A 23,254-nucleotide genomic window follows, 5' to 3' on the forward strand; every position below is an offset into this window, starting at 1 on the left:
CATGTATGTTACTCAACTTTCGAGTCGCCACAAAGCTACCAAAATAATATTGAACAGATTCACAAGTTCAAAGTATGGAACACAAGGTTAATACAGGAGAAGCAATGTTACCATAACCTAATAATAGAGTTAAAAAAAAAGGCTCGTCACAATTACAATCAGGGTTTTCAAGAAACTAGACAAGTATACAAACTATGCATCTAGGATGAAAAATACACCAATGGATCCATGTCATTATATAATGCAACATGTTCAAGAAGAAACATACATAAGATTGAAAATAAAAAAAAAATTGCTAGAAAAACGCTCAGCACTCCGTTCCGCTGCATGCCATTAGAAGCTAAAAAGCTTGGAAGGAAGGGAGAGGGTGAGTAACCAAAGTCACTCAGTGAATGGATTAGCACAATTGTAAAAGAATATCAAAACAAGCTAATAAATTTCCAATAACCAAGCTTTTGCAATAGTACATATAGTCTTGAAACATTTCAACATTTGAAACAGTATGTATAAATGTGGGATGTAACACCCACATTATTCAAAACCAAAACATAAATCTTCAAAAGTATGATCAAAGCCTCAAAGCATAACATTATTAGTAAAACAATTATTTATACATAAGTATCATAATAAGCATAAACACCAACTAGATCAAATGAGATTCCCAACATTCCTAAATCACCATTTGGTAAATATGGGTTTCAAAAGAAGTATACATGAATTTCATCGTAAACTCGACAATAAACCAACCTTCCAAAAAGTGTAAAGGGCTTCATAGCTCAAGGATTTCATTTGCATGAAAACATGATTTCTAAGAATATAAGTTTGCAAATCTTGGATATTTAAAGAAACAAAACAAAGAATTCACAATTTAAGAATTCAATAAAAAAAGATCATGATTTTGCAAGAACAAAAATGTAAAGCCATTCTCAAAACAGTAGCCTGAAAAACCTCTCCGACATTAGTCGTCGTCGCAACTAAGTTGAGAGCCATCAAGGTCTTCATACTCTTGACGTTGGGCACCGAAATCCCGTATGGTGACTTCGAGTTCTCGGCTTATTCCCCATTAGGGCTTTCTACGCACCTCCCAAATAGGGAAAAATGAATGGGACCCTTCAAGCCCCTCTACAAGCTGGTCGTGATTGCCCTTCTACTGCAGCAGGCGAGTTCCAATCCCATCACCAACAAAACCACCCGTAGGTGTATCAATAATACAATTCATATAAAGCATATCACAAGGTCCTTGTCTAGGACAAATATTCATATATCGGGAATGAACATCATTTCTACATGTGTCGATGCCAAAAGCATATCAATATGTACACATGGTTTCATAAATCATTTCAATCTCAAAACACAAGCATGGTCCTCAACCTTTGCAATTAAAGCTTAAGTGTTTCTCATGCAAACCAATGTCATAGAAAGCTTTTCAAATTGAATAAAGAATCAATCTAATATGACAGAGCCACTTATGATAAACAAACTGTAATGTACACACTTAGGACAAACACATGCATCTTAAAAATTAAGAAAAACCAATTTCATATCCATAGATACCAAAGTATACTTATACGAATGAAGGGTTTCACACTATCTCCCAAAGTAAATGTCAATAATGTCGAAAGAAAACATTGAGTATACTTTTGGAATACATTATAAATGTCTTTGAAAATGTAATGAAATCATCGAAACAAACCTGGTTTTTGGCCCAATTAAAACTCAATCCATACTTAGAATCACTCTAACTTCACATCTCAAACAATTCATTAATACTCTCCAACGTATAAAAACAAATCCAAAAGCAGGTCAAACATAATACCCAAGTCTTCCATAAATAAATAAAGATGATACATTACACTCCTCTCAATCTTGACCTTACTTTCACATCCTCTCACAATATGTTAAAGAGACATTCATCAAAGAGCCTCAATAATGCACAATTAATTACCAACCTCAATTGCTAAAATACAGGTTCAATTTGCCATGAACAAATGATTGCCAAATTATCAAATTTACATATATCAAAGTCACAATGAACATGAAAATATAATTCTACCATCACATATGCTTTTGCGTGTCGGGACATCAACCAACTATTGCATTCGGGATTTTGATATGCCTATAAGGTTTACACATTATCAAGTAGTCATTTACATAATATATCACTATTCAGACATTTCCTACACTTAACTAAACCTAAATTCCTTAACAAAGTGTCATTACTTCCAAGCACCAACATTAACCTAACCAATAATAAATTCATTACAAAGCTCTCAAAAGTTGACTCCCTTCACTTACGAGCATTATACCAAACAATTCTCGGAAAATCACAAGAACCTTCAATTTAACAATCCAAATTCATTCTAATATTCAACACATATAACACAAGTTATCAATCATTATTCTTCTAAATAATTTTTTTCATTGAATTAAAATATGCACATCAAACTCATGCATTTCAATTCAACAATAATTATAGTCATTAACATAGACCCTTTAGATATATTTATAGAATCAAACTACATTCAGACTCCATATGTTTTGTCTATAATATCGTACTTCAACAACTTTGGAAATCTTACAATTCCAGAGTAATTAAATCATCCTTAGTCCACACATATCACTAAGTAAATTTTAACCTCAACCTCATAAGGACTACCCGAAAATATGCATAATTTAAACTCATTATCCCTCCTCATTAACTTCACAATTCGAAATCATATATCAATTTACTAGCATAACAATACAACCCAATTTAAAACATGTATGATCAATTGCATGAATATCAATTAAGCTTATTGCAATTATTGTAATATTCAACCATTTTCAATCATCCACAAAGGGTATATATTTCACCGGTTCAAATTCAATCATTACAAATCAAGTCACAACAAGTTGTCCAATAACTTAAGAAGACATGCCCAAAGCCATTCTCTTCAATTTAAAGTATGGTAAACCAATGAAAATAATTTCATCAAACTATTAAACAATTCAGGTATTCAATTAGAATAGTGCACAGTGCATTCAACTTAACCCACTCATAAACTTAAAATACCGGATTTTCCCAAAGGTACTACTCCTTCGCCTGCTCCTTGCTTAGAGTTTGTGCTTTCATCACCTAACCAAAACACGTATGCACACACACACACACACACACAACAAGACCCAAACAACAAGAGGGAATGAGAGAATAACAAAAGAAAGAACAAAAAGAATGCATCAAGAAAAACCTAGGTCTAAATGCAATGAAATCAGACAAGAGGCCTAGGGTTGATTTAGACTGGGTTTAAGGGTTTCCAAAAGGTCTTGGCTTCATTCCAAATCAAGGAGACAAAGAAATGAAGGGAATTTACTAGTTCTACAGTAACCACGATTTCAAGGAAAAAGAAGATCCATGGATTGAACAAGATTGAAGGAATACAAGGAATTATATACACTCCTCTCAAGCTTCTAACACTCAAAAGCAAGAATGGAGAACAAGCATCAAGCTTTCTCAAGCTCAATAACAAAGCCCTACATTATTATCCAATAAACAAATACCAAGAAAACCAAAAGAAGAAACAAGGAGAAATAAGAGTGCTCACCTCTAGCTTAAAAGAAGAAGGAATGATGCACAATGGGTTTCAATCTAGCAGGAAAAAGAGATCATCCAAAGCCTTTCTTCTCCCCAAAGAGAACATCAAGAGAATGAGAGGAAAAGAGGGGATAAGATGTATAAAAGGGTTTAGGATTTTGAAAAGACAAAAATTCCCATGTGACAACAAGAAAGAAACAATACAGGAAAGCTTCGCATAGGCTGTACGGACCTCAGACTTGAAGAAAAAGGCTTGCAGTTGGGAATGGCACAGGCTGTGCCACTTCGCATAGGTTGTGTCGTATCACACAAGCTGTGCGGATCTTAGCTCAACCAACAATTTAAGGCTAGGATTCACATAGGTTGTTCAGATTTTAGTCTTCATAAAATCTTGTGGGCTAGAAATTGCACAGGCTGTGTCGTTTTACACAGGCTATGCAGATTTCAGCCCAACAAAAGAATTCAAGGATGGAGATGGCACAGGCTGTGGTGACTCGCATAGACTATGCTAGAACCCGAGTATAAAGACTAATTTGTAAACATGAACTCCCAGACCAAACAAAACCTTACCAAGGCAAATACAAGAAAAAAACTTGACCAAGTTTCGAGTTAATAAACAAGGAGAAGACTGGAATACCACAGTTTTACTCCACAATTTTAATGTCAAGTATATAAGTAAAAGAAAATCATATATAAATATATCTTATAATAGTGTATGATTTTGTATACATATACATTGTCTTTATAAAAACTATATTTAGATCTATACTCTTACAAAATGATCACACTAAAGCGGCAACATGAAAAATCAAAAACTCCAGACAATTAAACACAATTAAACTCAATTCACAATTTTTATAAAACACTTATTTATATTAGCATGGCTATCTCCACAATAGAGAGTTAGAGCGTGTTTGATTCACTAAAGTGGGGTTTGATGTGACAACTCTACCCGTTTGGTTCACTGAAGTGGGGACTGAAGTGGAAGTGGGACTTCCAAATCCCTTCCCACTTCACCCATTTTACTTCAGCCATTTTAAGGCCAAAGTCACACTTTGGTGAAATCCAATACATCCACTTCAGCTTCACTTCCACCATGTGATATTAACATAAACTGTAATTTTAATTTTGTTATATGGTTTTAAAAAATAAATAATCACATTTTTTAGTGTAAATAAATTATTTTTTTCAAATATTCAGAGAAAATACATGAGTTATTAAAATATTACTACAATATTTATACAACTACCATGTAATTAATTTTAAACAAAACCCATGTTGATGCAATTGGGGTAACCTCACCCCATGAGCGAAGTGGTGAGGGGAACTCCATTTCCCAATGGCTACCAAATAAACAGGTTAGTCATAACTAAGAGAAGATAGTTTAGGGTAATAACTAGCCTTATAGACTGTAGTTTGGTGTTTTCAAAATTATTATAAATTTCCAAATATTTTTTATCATAGTTTTTAAATTGTTAAAAAAAAATCAACTAACTTCAATTTCTTTATACACACATGACATATGAATAGACTTGGCATAAACCATTGTAAATCGGCTAAACAATAAATGGCCATGCTTCGCTAAGTGACGTGAAATTTATGAATATATAAGGGGGCTCCATTCATATTACCCCTTGTTTGGATGCAAGCAATGAGAATGAAAATTCCCATGATGGGATTGTTGGATGGGAGTTCCTAGAGATAATGAGGTTATAATGACCTTATTACTCATCATTTTATATATAATTAATATTTAAAATTAATATTAATTAAAATTGTCAAACCTGGCACGGCCCGGCCAGGTCAATAGGAAAAACCGGGAACCGGCCATGTGCCCGGTTCGGGCACGCTCCATTGAACCGGGTGTATGGAGACTTGGTGTTAACCTGGTGACTTGGGCGGTTCAACCGTGAACCGGTTGACTCGTCCGGGTCAACCGAGTCATAATGTTAAACAAATTTAGGGGTTATTTTTTCTTGGTTTCTTTGTAAGCTTTCAACCCTTTAGACTCAAAAGACTCCAGTCCTCCTCCATCTAGCAACCCTTTTTTTAGCCGACTCCATCACACTCCGATGATGCTCTGGTGACTCCACCACCTCTTGCTTGCTCCGGTGATGCTCCCCACCAACCTTTCGAAGACACAAATTCATTATTTAGATTATGTTGACAATTTTGAGATTTTTTTTTTTGAATGATTTGTAATCTTGTACTATGCTTTGAAAATCTCGGTAAGAGAGTCATAATTTTTATGTTTTGTCTTGTTTGAGTATGAAATTAAGCTTTAAATCATGTACTTGTTATTTTTTATGATGGTTGCTTTAAGTATGTATTTTTCATTATTTTGTTAGGTTGATATATGTATGTTATATTTTGATGATGGTTGCTTTGAGTGTGTATTTTTGATTAATTGTTAGGTTGATGTGTGGTTGTTATGAGTATATAATGAAATTAGATATCAAATATATGTAGTTGTGTATTTTTATATTATAATTATCATTTTTATATTATATTTGCTTATTATTAATTATTATAATATATTTCTAATATTTTATTATTGACTCCAGTTTGACCGGTCGAACCCATCGACCCTCACACCTGGGCTTGCCCGGGTCGATGCCCAGGCCAGGTTTGACAACCTTGATATTAATTTATATTAATAGAAGTGCATTTATATTCAACAACTTAAATATATTTAATTATTATATTATTAATATAATTAATTAATTAAATTATAATAATTAAAATTAACAATAAATAAAGTGAATAATAATATTTAAATCATTCTACAAATAAAAAAAATTGGTTATTTTTTGTTAGTGATTTGTTTATTTAAAAAATCAAATATGTAATTATAATAATTAAAATTAATAATAAATGAAGTAAATTATTTAATGGAAATGCCATAAAGCGCGAACTAGCTTCCGTTATTTAAATATTTAATAATAATTTAACTAATAATAATATTCAAAATATTTTGTAAATAAAAAAATATTTTTGATAACTATATATATTATTTATTTACATAAAGATTACAAAAGTAATTTTTTATACCTTCTCTCCTTACTTTTCTCATTCCAATAAATTATCCTTCCAATTAAATACAGTTATTGTCATTCCTATTACTTCTATTACCATTCCCATTTCCACAACCAAATATTACTAAGTCTAGCAACCCTTGAAAATCGACCACTAAAATATGAAAAAAAAAATATTTATTTTAAACCTGGTATATGTAATTTTTATTTATTCTGATTTATTTAATTTTATGTGGACTTATATAAATATGTCAAATTTTATCATTTTCAAATTCGATGTTGAAAAAAAAAAAAAAGTCTAAACTCAATAAATTTTCATAATTTAAGACTTAAAATAACTCAATTTGCATAGTTCGTGAGAAAGTTTTGTGGACTAGAAAAAGTCCATACGTAATAAATAAAAAGTAGCAATCCACTTGAGAGCAACTTTCGCTTTCTCCTATAGTCCCTTAATTTTTTTTTTAAAAAAACACTTGCTTTTTGAATTTTTTATTAAATTCAAAAACAAAAATAAAAATGACTAAATTACTTTTGTAACTATAAATGACACCATCCCGCTCGGGACATCTAGTGAGCTTGATCTAGCAAACGAGGCTAGCTCTTGCACCATTTGTCGGATGAGCTAGCTAGGAGATAGATCAAACCTCACCTTAACACCAAGATATCTCAAACCAGGATCTTGCTGGTTTGGACATGTATAATGCCTGCCCTTGTTCACGCAGTGTTGTTTTCAACATCTCTCTCTTATATTTAGCAATCTTGGGCTAACAAGGCCTTCCTTGATCTTGGTGATCTCGTATGAGAGGGTATAATCCAAGCTCACCTAGTGGCTAGAGCTCATGTAATCTTCCTAGACTCTAGTCATCCTCCCGCACTAGTGCACCCTCAACTGGTGCCTCCTATGTTGGTGGTCTAGACGCCTTCTTTGTTGGCGATCTTGATGCCCAATACTAAAAATGCCTTAAAAAAAAAAACATAAGTTTTGAAGGGTAATTTTGGTATTTTAGTAAAATATTGACACTAGAACAACTTGATTGGATTTATTTCAAAAATTAAGAAGTAGAAAATAAGCTGAAAAGTATCATATGGACCAAATGGGCCAGAATGAAAAGTATACAGCGACTCTTTAATAATTCTGCATAAATAAATGCATGAAGTAAAACTCTTTGAAGTCTTAACTACTTTCACCGTCAAACTCAATCTTACCCGTCCAACCAAAGGACTTTTCTAATCAACGGCCAAGACGCAGTCACTCTCCCGTCCTCGCCACGCGCACGGCACGCACCACAAAGCACTCTTTCCACCACTTCCACTACCCAGTTCAAATCACATCCCAAATCAAAATCTCAAGCCCCCCGTTCAAAATTACCAAAACACCCTCCAGCGCACTTTTCGTTCATAAATACGCAAAAGAGTTAGTCGTCGTAGACTTCTTGTTGTTTTATAAAATTCCAGTAGCTTTCAGACAACGACCGCGGGTGAAGTCCCCCAAGCAGCTCAGTAGAAGAAGCCGAGGCGTGGCTGCTATGAGAAACGTGGAGTCCGGCCCCATCGCTCTTCGAATCCTTAGCTCTGGATCGGTAGAAGGACGCGATGGGGCCGGCCAACAAGGGGTTTATGCCGCCGGACATGGCGGCGGAGAGAGCCGTTGCTGCGGTTGGCTGTGGGTATGATCTTGCTGCTGATATCCGACTCTCTTACTGCAAGGAAGGGCGGTTGATTGAGATTGAGACGGTGGGAGCGAGGGATCTTGTGCTGCCCGGTGGGATTGTTGTGCCTGATGTTCCTAAGTCGATCAGGTGTGATAAAGGGGAAAGGACTCGGTTTCGCTCTGATGTTCTTTCTTTTCATCAGGTGATTATTTCTATTGGTTTCTTTTCAATCTATGTTTTGCCATGAGTTTGTTAAGGATTTGGTTAGTTGTTTTTGTGTTTTTGTTTTTGTTGAAGAAATTAAGATAGGAATTGCTGATTGAGGTTCAAGATTGGATTTTTAGGATGCTGTTTCAAAATTTTGAATTTGGATGCTGACTTGTTAGAGAATCAGAGTATGTGTTGTTTCTTATTGTCGGGTCATTTAGCTCTTTCATGTATAGTTATCAGAGCCTTCAATTACTGCCCATGGATAGGATTGTGATCCAACTAGTTGTTGTTTAGTATTCTCTAGAAAATTCTTGTTACTGCTATATATGTATTAGAATTTTCATTCTTTTTCATCTATCTTAAGAATTAGTTGTCCCCCGACTTTTGTGTCAATGGTCATTCTTAAATAATTTATATATATATATATATCTTGCGTTCTTCTGTCAACTTAATTCCGATAATAGTTATAGGTAAAGTCTCAAAAGACCTCTGATAAAATTTCAGTTGATCTTGAGGTCCCCTACAAAGTTTGCAGGTACCTTAAGCTTTCTCCTTTCTTGAAAGAGTTCATAGGATGATAGACAATTAATACCAAAGGAAATAACATTGTTACCCATGCTTTTTTTAATATATTTGAATTCTAGATAAGTATATTAGTAACAAATAAAATTTCTTTTAACCTGTTAAAGACTCAATCTACTTTTTGTTCAATTAGAATCAGCAATCCAATCTTCTTTATTTGTTCATATTTTCTTTAAAAAAATTGTGAGTGTGGTCATTTCAACCATGGTTAGATGGTTGAAACTCCAACATGTTAATCACCAAGCTATTCAATATAATTTATTTAATATTAAAGTTTTATATATTTGAACATACACTTTTAGCTATTTTAAACCATTGTTAGTTGGTTGAAACCCTAACATCTTAAACACTAAGGTATTCAATATAATTTCTTTATAAAAAAAATTTATATTTGAACCTACAGTTCACAATTTTAATTCTTAAAAAAAATTGATCATACTTACATATTCCTTCATGACTTGGTTAGTTAGAACCGCTAGTTGCTCAGTCTAGTTCCTTTGTTACCCAGTCAGAGTGAAAAGCTATTCTGATCCATTTTTGTTAGACCCATTAGCTTGAATAGATATAGAAAAAACATGGAAGAAGAATGAGCTTTGTTAATGGAGTTTTACAACAAAGACAACACAAAAAGAATGAGTTGGGACTTAGTAGTCACATTGCAAATGTATTTCTACATATAAATAAAAGAATTTGGAGTGAGTAATATAGCAGAAAAAAAAAAGTCGGTCTAGTCTATGGTCAAATGAATGAACCGCTCACATGAGAGTTGCTTTGACCACTCTAACCATGGCGGAATATTTATGGGGTCCTTCAAGGTAGTTTGTAAATATTCAGGCCCCAAGGACCTCTAGGCCATTTTCCCTAATAGTTATTTACTTAAGTTGAATCCTTGTTTGCACTGTCTTGTATATGATGCTGATGACAATACAATATGTTCACAAAAATTGTTCCTATTCTCAATGTTTACTACCACTTGTTCGAAGTTGAGTTGGTAAATGACTTTGTAAACTCTTTATTTATAATTTCAGTTGATCACAAACACTGCAATATTGGCTTAAAATTTCTGCTCTATTGCTTTGTCTTGATAATATAGATAGATTTTAAATGCCATTTTGAAGCCAAGTCTGTGAGTGTGATCTAAACCTTCTACATCTTGTTCATTAGTTTCTGGCAATGGGGCTTGGCACAAAGCCCAAATTCTAATTTTCAGATTGGAAAACCCTTTTGGTTCAAGCTGACATTTATACAGTAATGCTGCCCTATGTACTCTCCCCATACTCACTATACATCTAATTCATAGTTTTCAGCAATGGGGTTTGTCATGAAGACCATATACTAATTTTCATATGGGAAAACTCACTCTATTATTCATTTATTCCAAGTTTAAATGTATGCAGAACTGCCCTCTATTTTCTCCCCATGCTAGTCAAGAATCTATGTGAAAGAGACAATATTGGTTTTGGATATGGGAACCGCATTTGTGCCAATGTGCCTAATGAGAGTTAAAGCGAGAGGAAGATCATGGCTCATGTCTGAGCGGATGCTGCCCGGAAACCTTTAGAATTTTTACATAATGGTCTCTTTACAAATTGTTGAAAACATTTGATTTTTATGTGTATTGTTTCCAACCAGATGTCAGAGCAGTTCAATCAAGATCTGTCATTGCCCGGGAAAATTCCATCCGGCTTGTTCAATTCCATGTTTGATTTCAATGGCTGCTGGCAAAAGGATGCATCCACAACAAAAAGTCTTTCCTTTGATGGATGGTTCATTACACTATACAGTATTGTGCTGGAAAGATCCCACATAGTGCTGAGTGACACGGTTAAACAAGATGTTCCATCTTCTTGGGATCCTTCTGCCCTTGCAGGGTGAGGTTTTCTTAAGTTTTTAGGAGTGTTTCCCTTAGCTATCTCTCCTTTCACATTCATGCAGCTTCCTTTTTTATGTAGTAAAACAGAGAGTTGAATTGAATTTTTATATTGTTAATTTAGTTGAGCTTACCTCTTCCACATTCTTAATCTAAATAGCTTATTCTGAATTTCTGTATAAGAGTGGTATATCACCCTTCCCTCTTATAAGTTGAAAATTGAATGTGCTGAATAATTTTGGTTTCCTTTAGGAAAACAGACCAAGCATTATAATATTCTAGTTTCATTTGGATGCTTATTAGAGTATGTGTGCTACATGTATTTCTCATCAAATAAAACTAGATTCTCATGTGCATTCACGTTTGTTTTTCTTTGGCTCTTTTGAATCCATAACTGTGATTAATTTTTTTCCATCTTTAATTAGAAAGTCTCTGAATTGGATTTTATACTTGTTTATTTTTACCATTTTTCTCCAGATACTTTAGTCTGACCATTTAGGTTTATAACTATTTATTTATCATTTAGGTAATTTCTTATCAATGAATGCACATGCATGTGTACACGCATTAATTGATTCTTGTGCATGGATCATTGTGCTTGATGTTTTCCATTTCTTTATTTCATAAATGGTCCCACTTTATTTTAGATAGCCATATCATTGTTGTACACTTTAATGGAACTCCATTTGTCTGAAAGTTACTTTTGGCATCCTAAGTGAGCTTCATCTCTTCCTGGAGTCTAAAGCCTTCTTTTCATGTTACAGGTTCATTGAGAAATACGGTACTCATATCATTGTTGGTGTGAAGATGGGAGGTAAAGATGTAATTTATATCAAGCAGCAGCAAGAGTCCCCTCTTCAGCAAACTGAAGTGCAAACTTACTTGAAAAGGATAGCTGATGACAGATTTTCTGATGAATTCTGTGAAAACTTCCTGTTAGCATCTGATAATTTTCCAGGAAAGCTAAAGGTAGTATATTGTGTTGTGAAAAATAAAATTTTGGGTATATTGTGGGGCTCATTGCTTATATAACTTAAACCAGATGTAGTACAGAGATGAAACAGACTATCTCACACTAATTTGTAAAATTTTCCTGCAAAGAGTATTGGATCTGAGAAAGAAGAATTTCTGGATATTAAATTGAAGGGAGAAAAAGATTAGGCATTGCGACATTGGTTCCTTAAATTGATCATCTTTTATTTCATCTGATTTGGATGATTTGATTCTTTTTGAGCTTATCATCACTCAAATAAGTGAATAAGTTCTTTGTAGGTCTAACCTCTGGTCAAGCCTCATCTTTGAATACCAAGTGCCATGCCTAAGTTGAATTAGTTCAGTATTTTAAGTAATCAACAATGAAGAGCATGAGATGTGAAAATCATCAATTCCTGTAATTTGTATGATTTATATGGCACCTGATTTTCTAGGTTTTTTTTTTAGATTATTTTTTTAACTTAATTTTCACCTTCAGATTGTTGTATAATTGAAGTTTTTACTACTTTTCATCTTTGATGTATTTTGGGACGGTTGATCAGGAACGAGGCACAACTCTACTGAAATCTCTCAGATCATCTGTAGTATCTCATTCAAAGTCAGATGTAAGCCTTTCAATGATTAAGAGTTTTTCGAAAATGCTGTGATCCTACAAGGAAAATTGAACATGGCCTCTTCCTGCAGGATATAGTGACCATTCATATCAGAAGAGGGGGTATCAATACCAATCAGAGCCATAAACAATGGCTTCCTACTATATCACAAACTCCAAATGTCATATCAATGTCTTTTGTGCCTATAACTTCACTCTTGAATGGTGTCCGAGGAAGTGGATTCCTAAGTCATGCAGTGAATTTGTATCTGCGCTGTAAGTATAATTCTATCTGCTAAAACCTTTACATAGAAATGATAAGATTAAGGAAAACAAGTATGAAATCATGCAAGAACCTGTTTATAATAAAATGAAAAATGTCTAGATGAGTTTCTCCTAATTTCACTTCAGTAACAGTAAGTTCTGTTTGTTTAGAGCAGGTTTAAAGCCAGTAATGGACCTTCAAGTGGGGGCCATTGTTCATTGTGATTGTTCATATTAAAGCATGTTCATTTTGGCAACTAAATTAGATGGATTTATTCATTTTGGCCCGTTTGACTAACTTTGGCTCATACATAATGTGCTACATGTCTGACACAATGGCTGTTACATTAGCTGGAGGGATTAAAACAGACCAACCTGCCAATTCAATGCCCAAAATAAACATGATTTTGCTTAAGGGACAAAAACAAACATTGACCACCACTCTGCAGGCCACTCATGGTTTCAAATCTTTATAGAACCAAAATGAAAAGTAGAGAAATAGTTTGCTACACCTAATGTATACATTATGATTAGAAAGAATATGTTCAAGTCTATATAAATACCAAAATATATGCTAGGTGATTTTTCAGTGTAGCCACAAAAATTTTATAAGTGAGGTACCAGGCAGGTAATGTCAACCTTCCTTATTGTATAATTTATTTTTATCAAATTTCTGTTTTGTAGTTTTCCCCTATTCTATTCAAAATCATGGATATAGCAGTTTCCATATTCATTCATGTGTTTATTAAGTTCTATTCAATTTATAGATTTTGAAGTGCATTTTAGCAAACTGCTTTATAAGATAATGCCAGATATTAGCTTGATACAGTGGATTTTAGTAATTTTACTATTAGACACTAAAACTACTGGTTATGCTCCTCAGAGTAATCTCATAATGAAGACAATACATATTAAATCTTAATCTTTTATGAACCCATAAATTAGAATATTATGTTTCAATGGCATTTTATGATTTATCATCCTTTATTGGAAATGCTGAAGTTTTGGCTTGCATTCCTCTGATGATGCAGATAAACCACCTATAGAGGAACTTCATCACTTTCTGGAGTTCCAATTACCTCGTCTGTGGGCTCCTGAGTTTGGTGAACTCCCTCTTGGCCCACATCGCAAGAAACATAGCTTTCCATCCCTTCAGTTTACACTCATGGGTCCCAAACTTTATGTGAACACAGATCCGGTAACCACTACATGCTCAAGAACTTGTTTTAGCCGTTGTACTTATCAATAGCCTTATAACAGTTCCTTCAATGAACTAGTCATACATCTCTTACAATACAAAAAACTGCATGACTAGTTGTTTTCCTTTCCCTTTTTTAGGAGATTTGTTCAGAAGCTGTTGTTCCTCTGGCTAATCTTTCGTTTGATTTTGACTTTTTCCTGGAAACTGAATCAAGTTTCAGATGCTACAAATTCCACATTTACATGATCACATCAATTTAAAACAATGATCTTCCTTTGAATGAATAAATCTATGCTGTTATTTTACTTGTGTTGTTTCACTTCTTATTTGGTAGCAAATGATGCATCTTATTCTAAAAATCCATCTACCACAGGTCGATTCTGGAAATCGCCCAGTGACTGGTCTTCGCCTTTACTTAGAAGGCAAGAAGAACAATCGGCTAGCAATTCATCTCCAGCATCTTGCATCAATCCCCAATATCATCCAACTATCTGAAGAAACAGATACTACAACTGATGATGAACTCTGCAACCAACGGGACTATTACGAACCAATCAAATGGACATTACTCTCTCATATCTGCACAGCCCCAATCCAGTACAGCAGTTCCCGCATTGATGACTCTGCCTCTATTGTCACTAAGGCATGGCTCGAAGTAAAAGACATCGGTGTAAGGAAAGTACTCTTCCTCAGGCTTGGCTTCTCCAACATCGCTTCTATGAAAATACGGCGTTCCGAGTGGGTTGGTGCAGGTAGTGTTACTAGGAAGTCAGGCTCTATTTCTTCTCTGATCAGCTCACGTTTCAGTGCAAGCCAGACACCAACTCCGACACCTAAAGTTGAAGTGAACTCTGCAGTTTTCCCTGGAGGTCCACCGGTTCCGATCAGAGTGTCGAAAATGTCAAAGTTTGTTGACGCATTGGAGATGACAAGGGGCCCTGATGATCTTCCTGGGTACTGGGTGGTAACTGGTGCTAAATTGTGTGTGGATAGTGGTAAGATATATCTGAAAGTTAAATTCTCTTTGTTGACAGTAATGCCGGAGGAGGATATGTGAGAGAAAGATGGCAAGCAAAATCGGTGTGTATTTTATTTACTTTGTATAATTATTACATTCGTTGTTAAAGGGAATAATTTGCTGCAAAGTTATTAAAATTCAGTACAGGCATTATTTGATCTTTTAAAATCACAAAATTTGTAGAGAACTTTTTGTGGTGGTTGATTTTTCAAGGAAGAAACATTTTTTTCTTAATTATTTGAATTAAAATTGACTATTTTGTCTTTAGGTTCAATATTTTGACCATGCTATTATTTTGGAAGGGGAAGGGGAAGGGGGGAAGGGAAGATGTAAAAAGAAATTAAACTTAAATATATAAGAGTAATATTAGGAAAAAAAAAAAGTATATTTGTTTGTTTGGATTCACATACCCAAAGATGCATTGGTAAAAAAACAAAAATCTAAAGGAAAGCAAAAAGTAGATAGAAAGAACTAAGAAAAGAAAAGAGAACATGGGATGGAGTTAGAGTTAGAACTCTTGATCTTTAATGGTTTGGATGGAAATGAAAGACCTACCACACTATTGCAGTGGGTGGTAAAAAAATAATACTTTATTTAATTGGAAGTGAATATAATATTTCTTCAAAGCCTATTTCTAAGGTTTTCTAAAGAACAAAAATGAAAAGACTCATAGAATAATATCCCAACCAATTTCAATTAAAAATATCAATCCCATAAATTTAGCAAAAACAGTAATATTAATCTCATTAAATCTAATTATAAAATAAATAAATTTGGTCAAATTTAGATTTCCACAAAAAAATTTTCATTCATAACACTCTTTGGGATGTCCATGGATAGATAATCTATCTCGTTAAAAGCTTTACTAAGAAACCAAACCCAGTAGAAAAAATCCTAGAGTGTGTTTGATACGCTAATAAGAATATTTTGGTGAAATATATTATTTTTTTGTCTCCTTCAATGTATTATCCCTTTATACATGCAGTACTATATTCACACAGTATTATTGGAATCTGTGAAGAGAAACAATGATAAGAAATAACTATGAGTGGCTTTGTGGGCATGTGCATGTTAGTCACATGTTGACTTATATTATATAGATATATTAGCATATATATTATTATGTTAGTATATAAGGATATATTAGCATATAATATATGCTAATAAGATTATCTCTCATTGAGTTGGATATGATGTATATATAAGTCGGGGATTTTTCTTATTGTTTTCTTCTTGAGCACGAGCTTGAGAGTTGTTCAGCCCATCGGAGATATTTTTTTCGTAGTGGATTTCGATTCCGACCCTCGTGGAGCGTAGGCAGAGTCTCGAACTCCACGTAATTCTATCGTCGTGGTTTGTGTGTGTTTATCTTTCTTTTCTATTGTAGCCCCTATCTTTGCATGTGTTTTGAAGACTAGCTGCGAGGTTATTGGGACATCTACGGGTGTGTTAGTGCTTAGAAAAGGGTCTTAAGTGAAGCATTAAGTCCCCCAACAATTAGTATCGAGCTATTGGTTTATAACTGGGTAAATTTCGCACGCAAGGTGTTCGACAAAATTCACGAAAGATGTCTTCACTTGGTAATGCTAAGGTTGGGAAGTATGAGATTGAGAAGTTCGATGGGAAGAACGATTTCTCCTATCGAAGATCGCAAATGAAGAATTTGTTGATATCACAAAAACTACACAAAGGCACTTTTGGGAAGGAAAAAGAAACCCAAAAGAAATGAGTGATGAAGATTGGGAATATCTTGATATGGAGGCACGCAGCAGCTATTATTTTGTGTTTGGATAGGGATGTCGCCTTCTTAGTGAATGACGAGGCGACAGTGACTAGCGATGTGGTTGAAATTAGAGTCCAATTTCATGACCAAAACCTCGACAAATCGCGATCTACTTGAAGGCCAAGTTGTACACTTGCAAAAATGGATGAAGGAACTTCAATCCGGGATCACATAAAGCAAGTTTGAAAGGATAGTTTCAAATTTGAAGGATGTGGAGGTCAAAGTAGAGGATGAAGATCAAGCTATTCTTTTTGCTACTTTCTTTGCCACCATCATTTGAGAACCTTAGTACAAACATTGATGCTTGTGGGTGAGACACTCTCTATGAGCGATGTTAGAACATCACTCTTATCGATGATCTTGGAAGATGGCTACGGTGGAAGAGTGGACAAAGAGCAAGCACAAGGATTGTTTATAAGGGGAAGGTCAAATGAAAGGGGAAAGGTGCAAAGAGGGAAATCAAGATCAAAGTCAAGACCTATTGCAAAAGTAGTATGCTACAATTCAGGAGAGCTTAGGCATTATAAGGTCGATCTGTTCCAATAAGAAAGTAAATTGGAGGAAGAAGAACAACAAAAATAACAAGGGAAAGTAGGTCAAAGAAGAAGCAAGTTATGCTTCGAGATGAGGACAATGATGAATGCTTCATGGCAATCAAGGTGAAGACATTTACGGGAAATGGATGCTCGATTCGGGTTGCTCTTATCACATGTGTCCAAATAGGAAGTGGTTTACAACCTATGAGAACATTGATGGTGGTAATGTATTGATGGGCAATGATCATACTTGCGAAAACAGATTGGGCTTGGTTCAATTAGAATCAAGATGCATGATGGGATTATCGGAACCTTGACAAATGTAAGGCATGTTCCGGGATTTGAGGAAGAACTTGATTTCACTTGGTGTATTGGAATCCAGTGGTTGCAAGATTGCGGCCTACAAGGGAATTCTAAAAAGTTGTTCGAGGCTCCATGGTGGTGATGAAAGGTGTTTGTCATGGTAATCTATATGCTTTTGTTGGGTATGACAATCACGAGATAATGCAAACGAATTGGGATTTCAAAAGCAAGTAACCTATCAGATTGTACTAAACTTTGGCACATCGTCCTGGACATATGTCGAGAAAAGGGTTTAACTCTACTTGGAAAGGAAGGTTTGTTGAAGAACTTGGAGAAACCTTGCATGGACTTTTTGTGAAAGCACTGTGTGTATGGGAAGGCACACCGAGTCAAGTTCACCACAAGCAAGCACAAGAGTAGAAGACTATTAGACTATGTGCACTACCTGGACGTATGGGGGCAGCTAGAAGTTGCTTCAAAAGGGGGTTCCAGATATTTTGTCTCATTTATTGATGATTACTCAAGATATGCTTGGGTATATTTTCTGAAACATAAGAATGAAGTATTTGAGACATTCAAGCGGTGGAGAGCAATGGTTGAGAATGAATCGGTAGAAAGTTGAAGACAATCAGGTCGAGATAATGAGTACGCAGTACATTGAAGGTGTCTTCAAGGAGTTTTTGTGATCAAGAGGGTATTGTTCGACTAATGGACGCTTAGGAATACACCACAGCAGAATGGGGTTGCAGAGAGGCTGAACCGTACATTACTTGAGAGAGCAAGATGTATAAGATCTAATTCTAGTTTGGGCAGAGAATGGTGGGCAGAATCAGTGGCAATAGCATGCTATATAGTGAACAGAGCTCCACATTCCACCCTTGATGGTGACACACCCTATAGATTATGGTCAGGAGAACATGCAGACTATAATGTTCTTAGAATTTTCGGTTGTACAGCTTACTATCATGTGAAAGAGAATAAGCTTGATCTTAGAGCCAAGAAGGCAATTTTTTTGGGATATGCAAAAGGAGTGAAAGGCTATCGCCTTTGGTGTATGGAAGATTCAAAGTTTATAATCAGCAGCGATGTTACTTTTGATGAGAATTCCATATTAGCTTTGCCTAAAGCTATGAAGCCTCTTGATGGTGATGGTGATGAGTTAACAACTAACACCCAAGTGGTGGAGATTGATGGATCTGAAGACCAACCATGCCCCAGCCATGTTCATGAGAATGTTGTTGTAAATGAACATAAGGAGGTTCATAAACAGAATACACAAACACTACAGCAGCAGAAAACAGAGTCTTTGGCTACTACTAGGCCAAAGAGGCAAGTTAAAATGGTTCAGAAGTTTGGGTCAGATGAACCTCTGAAACACTATGGACAGGTAAATTTGGTTGAGTATGCACTCTCGGTGGAGAATGATGAGCCAGTCACTTTTAAGCAAGCTATCCAAGATGAGAATAGTGAGAGATGGTTGGTTGCAATGGAGGAAGAGATGGAATCTCTTCGGAAAAACCAAACATGGGAAGTTGTCCCGTTGCCCATTGGTAAGCATGCTATAGGCTGTAAGTGGGTGTACAAGAAAAAGGAAGATTCATCTAAGTCTTGTGGCACAAGGTACAAGGCAAGACTAGTTGCCAAGGGATTTGCACAGAAAGAAGGGGTGGACTACAATGAGATATTTTCTCCCGTAGTGAAGCACACCTCTATCCGTGTATTGTTGAGTTTGGTAGCTCATGGTGATCTTCAGCTGGAACAACTTGATGTTAAGATGGCCTTCTTACACGGTGACTTAGATGAGAAAATTTATATGCATCAACCGGAAGGGTACAAACTCGAAGGAAAAGAGAATCAGGTTTGCCGCTTGAGGAAATCACTTTATGGTTTGAGCAGATCACCGACAAAGTGGTACAAGCGCTCGATACTTTTTATGCTCAAGAAGAGTTACTCCGAAGCAAGTATGATTGTTGTGTTTACTCGTAAGTTTTGTGGTGATGCATATATCTATCTCCTATTAGTACGTGGATGACATGCTCATTGCTAGCAAGAGCAAGGTGGAGATAGATAGTTAAAGTCTCAACCTCAATGAAGGGAGTTTGAGATGAAAGATATGGTACGCCCGCCAAGAAAATACTCGAGTATGGAGATCAAAAGAGAGAGGTCAAGCCGTGAAGCTATTTCTACATCGTAAGGGTTACCTTGAGAAAGTAATATCACGGTTTGAAATGCAAGATGCTAAGCCGGTGGTGACTCCATCGGGCCCCACATTTTCGACTCTCTAGTAAGCTATCTTCCACAATTGATGAAGAAAAAAAGAACACATGGCTCGTGTTCCTTATGCTTGTGCAAAGAGGCGTCCTAATGTATGCGATGGTATGTACACGCCCGTATATTTCACAAGCGGTCGAGTGTGGTTAGCGATTCATGGCAAATCCCGAAGGCTTCACTGGAAGCAAAGGAAATGGATTCCGAGGTACTTGAAGGGTACCATTAGCATGGGTTTGTGTTTTGGTGGAGAAAAGATGTCGGGCTTGAGTGGGTTTGTGGACCTGCATTACGCAAGTGATCTAGACCGACTCGCTGCTCCACTCATCAGGTTATGTATTTCGGATATTTGGTGCTCCAGTTAGTTGGCGATCAGTGTTACAAGCCACAGTGGCACTATCTACCACGAGAGGTCGAGTATACGCCGCAAGGGTAAGGAGTGAAAGAAGCTTTTGTGGTTATGGGGTTTGTTAGATGATTTGGGGATTGAGCAAGGCACGGTGGACTTGGGGTGTGATCGAGTCAGTGCAATTCATTTGCTAGAAATCGGGTGCACCATGCTCGTACCAAGCATATCGATGTCCCGGTATCATTTTTAGCGGGATGTAATAGAGGAAGGCTCTATCTCCTTACTGAAGGTGCACACCAGAGGACAATCCATGGACATATTCACCAAAAGTTGTTCCAAAGGAGCAAGTTTCAACATTGTTTGAACTTGCTCAATCTTGATTTATGCTAATAAAGGGAATTTTTGGGGGTTGGGAATCGACTATTTGAGTTTGGTGAAGATGTTCTATCTTGATGGTCTCAGAGATGAAGAAATCCTTATTCGCTCCACATTTGGTATCAAATGAGAAACGAGGTGGAGAATTGTGAAGAGAAACAATGATAAGAAATAACTATGAGTGGCTTTGTGGGCATGTGCATGTTAGTCACATGTTGACTTATGTTATATAGATATATTAGCATATATATTATTATGTTAGTATATAAGGATATATTAGCATATATTATTATGTTAGTATATAAGGATATATTAGCATATAATATATGCTAATAAGATTATCTCTCATTGAGTTGGAAATGATGTATATATAAGTCAGGATTTTCTTATTGTTTTCTTCTTGAGACGAGCTTGAGAGTTGTTCAAGCCATCGGAGATATTCTTCATAGTGGATTTCAATTCCCGACCCCCGTGGAGACGTAGGCAAGAGTGCCGAACTCCACGTAATTACTGTGTCGTGGTTTGTGTGTGTTTATCTTTCTTTCTCTATTATAGCCCTATCTTTGCATGTGTTTTGGAGACTAACCTTGACAGGTTATTGGGACATCTACGGGTGTGTTAGTGCTTCCGAAAGGGGTCTTAAGTGAAGCATTAAGTCCCCCAAACAGAATCCCTTTTGTAATGAAAACAATTCAATCTCTTGGATTTATTGGCTAATCAATTTTAACCCAACACATTCTTCATTTGTTTCAGTTTATATAAATAGTGGTGTCACCGGCACCGGCCCATGCCCGACACAATTTGGGCCATGGCCGGCCCATGCACAGTACTACAAGGCCGTGGTAAGGCTGGGCACTGGCCAGAACCTTGGCCATGCCAGGCTGGGTTCAGTGGCACGCGGGCCGTGCCAACCCAGGCACACGGCCCAGTACGGCCCGCAAGGGTCATTAGAAGCCAAATTGCACAAATTTTTAATTTTTTTTCCTTTGTGACCTGTGGGAATTAAAATTTTAAATTATTTTTTTCTTTTGTCAGAAAGACAATTTTACCCATCCCAACAATTTTAAATAGTCTTCTTCAGCCTCCGATTTAGAGCAGTCAAAAAGGGCTGGCAGGGCGGGTCGGCCCACGGCCCGCCAAAACCCGCCATTTGGCGGGGCAGGGCGGGCCGGCAAAATACCAACCCGACCCGACCCGTTTTGGGTTGTGGTCGGGTGGGCCGGCCCGCCAAAAAATCAAAATAATTAATTTATTTTATTTTTATAAATGTTGTAATATATGAAACATTGAAACATTCATTATAAATTCATAAAAAAAACTAAATTAAAAATTAAAACATACAATAATTAACAAAATAAAAACATCCATTATAATATTCAAAACCTAACAAAATCAACAATAATTACAAAATCTCTAAATAAAAACATCTATTACAAAATTTAAAAAAAACAACAACAAAAACCACAAGATAAAACATCTATTACAATTATAATATTCATCCATTACAATCAACAAAAATTTAGCAAAATTAACAAATCACAAAATAAAAACATTCATTACAATCACAAAATTTAAATCCTTAACAATATGTCAATATCAATATATATATAAATTATATAAAATATATTATATATAAATTAGAAGCGGACCGCGGGCTGACCCGCCCCAACCTGAGCCCGCCCCGCCCAACCCGCGGCCCGCGCGGGTTGGCCCATTTAGGCCCGCTTCCAGGCGGGCCTATAAAAAATCAACCCGACCCGCCCATTTTTATTGGCGGGGCGGGCTGACCCCGCGGGCCAAGCCCGAATTGACAGCTCTACTCCGATTTATGTTTTGTTTTAATTATGCCATTCCCAGTAATCATGCCAATCCTAGGGATCTTCACCGGTGAGGTCACCAAATTAGATCTTGTTTGAATGTTTTGGTTTTTATTTGAATTTAATTATGTTTTTGCTTGAAATATGTTGATTTTAGTTTATTGAACTTGCAATTTGGTGTGCTATTCTTTGTTTAAGCAACTTGTTTTTAATTAGATTTTTGGTCCTTGAGAGAACACAGAAGGTGATTATATTTTGTTTGCCTGATCTGCTAAATTACTGCATGTTAATTTCTGCTAATCATTTGACAATTGAGCCAATTGTTAACATATGTGATAATATTCAAGCTTTGAGGATCATATGATAGATCTCTGTGTTTTGAATCCATGAGTTGAATACTGTTTTCATGTGTTTAAATTAAGCTAAAGAGTGTCAGATGAAAGCTATTAATGCATTACATTTTGAGATTAATACCAATTGAGGAAGTGAAAAAAATGTATATGCACGGTGATGGAGAATGTAAAATTACAAAATAGTTGGTAAATTAGTTGAAATATTTGTTGAGAATGTATAAATTTATATTTTATCAGTTTTTTTTTTCAATTTTTCTGAATTTTTAAGATTTATTTTTCTTTTTAAAATTTTATATTAAAATAATAAAATATTAATGGGTGGGCCAACACCGCATGAGCCCACCCAAAGTGGATCGTGTCTCATGCTGTGCCGACCCTCCCATGTTGGCGGGCCGTGTCGGTCCGACATGGCACAGTAATGAGTGGTGCCTGGCTCGAGCATGCACAGTGTCCGACCGCCCTAGGCCGGGTTGTGCTGAGCC

At 35.8% G+C, this 23,254-nt stretch overlaps 1 protein-coding gene across 1 annotated transcript; it reads left to right on the forward strand.

Moving 5' to 3' along the window:
• The first annotated feature begins 8,042 nt into the window (after window positions 1–8,042).
• LOC120258944 (MACPF domain-containing protein NSL1) lies at window positions 8,043–15,149 on the forward strand. The gene is made up of 7 exons (XM_039266427.1): window positions 8,043–8,460; window positions 10,683–10,921; window positions 11,685–11,889; window positions 12,456–12,518; window positions 12,598–12,781; window positions 13,801–13,967; window positions 14,344–15,149. The coding sequence occupies exons 1-7, from the start codon at window positions 8,200–8,202 to the stop codon at window positions 15,025–15,027; spliced, it is 1,803 nt and encodes a 600-aa protein (XP_039122361.1). The 5' UTR covers window positions 8,043–8,199; the 3' UTR covers window positions 15,028–15,149.
• Window positions 15,150–23,254: the final 8,105 nt, after the last annotated feature.

This window comes from Dioscorea cayenensis, chromosome 4, assembly GCF_009730915.1.
Source record: "Dioscorea cayenensis subsp. rotundata cultivar TDr96_F1 chromosome 4, TDr96_F1_v2_PseudoChromosome.rev07_lg8_w22 25.fasta, whole genome shotgun sequence".
In the NCBI taxonomy this organism is placed as follows: Eukaryota; Viridiplantae; Streptophyta; class Magnoliopsida; order Dioscoreales; family Dioscoreaceae; genus Dioscorea; species Dioscorea cayenensis.